The sequence below is a fragment of the Pangasianodon hypophthalmus genome, chromosome 14, assembly GCF_027358585.1.
Source record: "Pangasianodon hypophthalmus isolate fPanHyp1 chromosome 14, fPanHyp1.pri, whole genome shotgun sequence".
NCBI classification, from domain to species: domain Eukaryota; kingdom Metazoa; phylum Chordata; class Actinopteri; order Siluriformes; family Pangasiidae; genus Pangasianodon; species Pangasianodon hypophthalmus.
The window spans coordinates 1,348,030-1,350,531 of record NC_069723.1 but is presented as its reverse complement, the minus strand read 5'-3'; the positions used below and the strand labels follow the sequence as shown (position 1 = coordinate 1,350,531).

Sequence of the window (2,502 nt, the reverse complement as noted above, 5' to 3'; positions counted from 1 at the left end):
CCTCTCTTTTTTTAGGGGTCCAAGCACCGCACTGGAATACTGGTATCCTGTATTGTTGTTGTTGTTGTTGTTGTTGCTGGTGTTGGTGGTGTTTTCCCCAATTTGGTAATGTGGCAATTCCCAGGCACTAGCTAGCTCTCCCCTTTCTCACGACAGCTAACAACCAGGGAGAGTGAAAACTAGCTTTCTCTGAGACACACAAAGCCAGCCACCACGTCTTTTCGAGCTGCTGCTCATGCTATGTCACAGGGCTTCCCTTATTTCATGTGATCTATACCTCTGAAGTCCATCTTATATTGGAATATGTGTGTTAATTCAAAGTGTCCATTACTACAGAGGTGCCAACATTGCTAGCAAGAAAAGTCTAGCTGGCAGAGAAAAAAAAAAGAAACCCCAGCGTATGTCTGGGAGTGAGATGGCTATTTTATTTCTTTCAAATCCGCAAGAAACAGAAAAAAATTGAAGGGATGCAAATGTCCAAAGTGGAGCTAGTTAGTAATTAGCAGAGACCACAATCACAGCCACATGATTTCTCGTCTCACGATAACAAGGCTTGTGAATTCACAAAGTCGACGTGAAGTTCCCTTTCAGTGAACTGGCTGTTAGCAAGGGGTTAAAAATCATAAGTGTTGGCACCTCTGAAACTGTGTGTCTTTGCTTTCTGTCCTGACTGAGGTTGCTACGTATTGTGTCACGTTTCACACTTACACACATATACACACAATTTAAAATCAAATGAAGCATTAGTCTTTATTTTTACAAATTACAAAGTTACAATTGAAGCTGATTGATATGATTAATTGATAGAAATCAGCTACTGATTTGACCTCACTGGTGAGTCCCAGGTGAGGGCGGGGACATTTAGCAGCAGTGACTCAGGAGTGGCCAGTGTTGGGTCATGTGACTAGAGAGGCAGGAGCTCAGCAGGAAGTGAATCCTTTCCAGTAGAAGTTCTTGCAGCCTGCTTTTCGCTCTCGAGGCGGGAGGCTGTTGGGGTCTTCTGCTGATCGCTCTAATTCCACTGTGAGATCTTGTTTTGTCCCCAGAGTGGAAATGTCGCTCTCCTGAATCTCTGAGTCTGGCAAGGTGAGCTGAGTTAGAATGTCCTTCAGATCATTCTTAGTCCACTCCTGTAAGGCAAGACAGGATAGAGAAGACAGATAGTTTGAGGATAGAGGTTAGAGATTTGGGGAAAGAGTGAGAGTCCTGGAAAGATGATGCTAATGAAACATATCTTAGGAATCTATATTTTCCTTCTTTTGAAAATGAGTATTGCAGGAAACATGCCTAAATAGACTGAGAAGGCAAGTGGAAGTTGACTGATGTCTCAGCCGTGCTTGTCACGATCGGCCCTTTCCCAGGCTGAAATGACTGACAGCAAATGTCTTTCAGTGCAGTTTTCATTTTCATACGTATTCCTGCTAATATAATACTCGGCTAACGAAACGAGTGGCACCTCATTTTACCCCGTAAAGCCAGAGTCTGCATGAGAATGTAAAATCAAGGGAACTATTTGGGAGAGGAAATGATTGGGCTTTGTATGATTTAGCTATAAGATATGCTAGAGCTCCCAGAGTCCCTGCTTGTGCTAATCATAGCGTACACTATTTTAAACCACTGCAGGATAATAGCTTTCCTAAATAAACTGTTCTCTCACTCTGTTCACTACATGCACGCCTCTCGTCCTCTCAATCTGCCTGATTCATCGTGATCAGGGACTTTAGGGACTATCACTTTGTGCACAGTCCCTAAAGATCTGCACTTCCCAAAAAACAGATTATTCCCAAGTCTGACCCTTGTTTCAGTGGAAACTTTCACTCAGATACTGTAAACTTGTACATAAGAACTGCTGCTGTAATCAGAAAGACTTGCTTGTGCTCATCCCAGGACTCTCATGCTCATCTGCTCATACTGATCATCCTGTAAACACACGTACTACTGTAGACGAGTAAAGATTTATAATCGAAGTTTCATCATTTCCTTGCCGCTGTTGCCTCTGGCTTTCTCAATAAGGATCTACATCTTCTGAGAAGTTGCCTTGCGACAATGTCCATCGTTCAAACTGTCATATAAAAGCCCAAGTGTAAAGTTACATCATATCATCCTTGATTACTTTCGCTACGACATACGTGTGTAATAACACACCACCGGTAATACGTGATTAGTAATGAAGGTAAGGCTAGGCATCCTATCGCCACAAGTATTCGCAAGCGTGTAGGTCCATATTTGAATATAATGGTGTTTTTTTGTGTCAGTGTTCGTGCAGCCTAACCTGTGCAGCCACGCCAAGGGCATGAACTCTTTGCAGAAGTCTGCGGTGTTGCAGATCCAGGTCCGGCTGAGAAGAGACGCCATTGCTGCACAGCACCAGAGACAAACCCAGCAGGGTCAGACAACACTGCAACACAAGCATCCTCATCTTCGTCTCGGGTGTTGAGCTAGGCTTCTGGAGAGTTCCGATTGTGCAGTAAAGAGCTCTGAAGGTTGGGTTCTGGGAGCTTG

The 2,502-nt window shown here is 43.8% G+C and overlaps 1 protein-coding gene across 1 annotated transcript; it reads right to left on the bottom strand.

Annotated features, from left to right (window-relative positions):
- Window positions 1–722: 722 nt before the first annotated feature.
- sst1.2 (somatostatin 1, tandem duplicate 2) lies at window positions 723–2,502 on the bottom strand. Its single transcript, XM_026943598.3, has 2 exons — window positions 2,273–2,502; window positions 723–1,130 (listed from the first exon to the last, which is right to left on the bottom strand). The coding sequence occupies exons 1-2, from the start codon at window positions 2,417–2,419 to the stop codon at window positions 921–923; spliced, it is 357 nt and encodes a 118-aa protein (XP_026799399.1). The 5' UTR covers window positions 2,420–2,502; the 3' UTR covers window positions 723–920.

Bases quoted from the DNA above. Each gene is read 5' to 3' on its own strand.
- sst1.2 (XM_026943598.3), bottom strand. From the start codon at position 2,419: ATGAGGATGCTTGTGTTGCAGTGTTGTCTGACCCTGCTGGGTTTGTCT. The intron at 1,131-2,272 runs GTTAGGCTGCAC...CTTGCCTTACAG, and splicing joins CCCTTGGCGTGGCTGCACAG to GAGTGGACTAAGAATGATCT.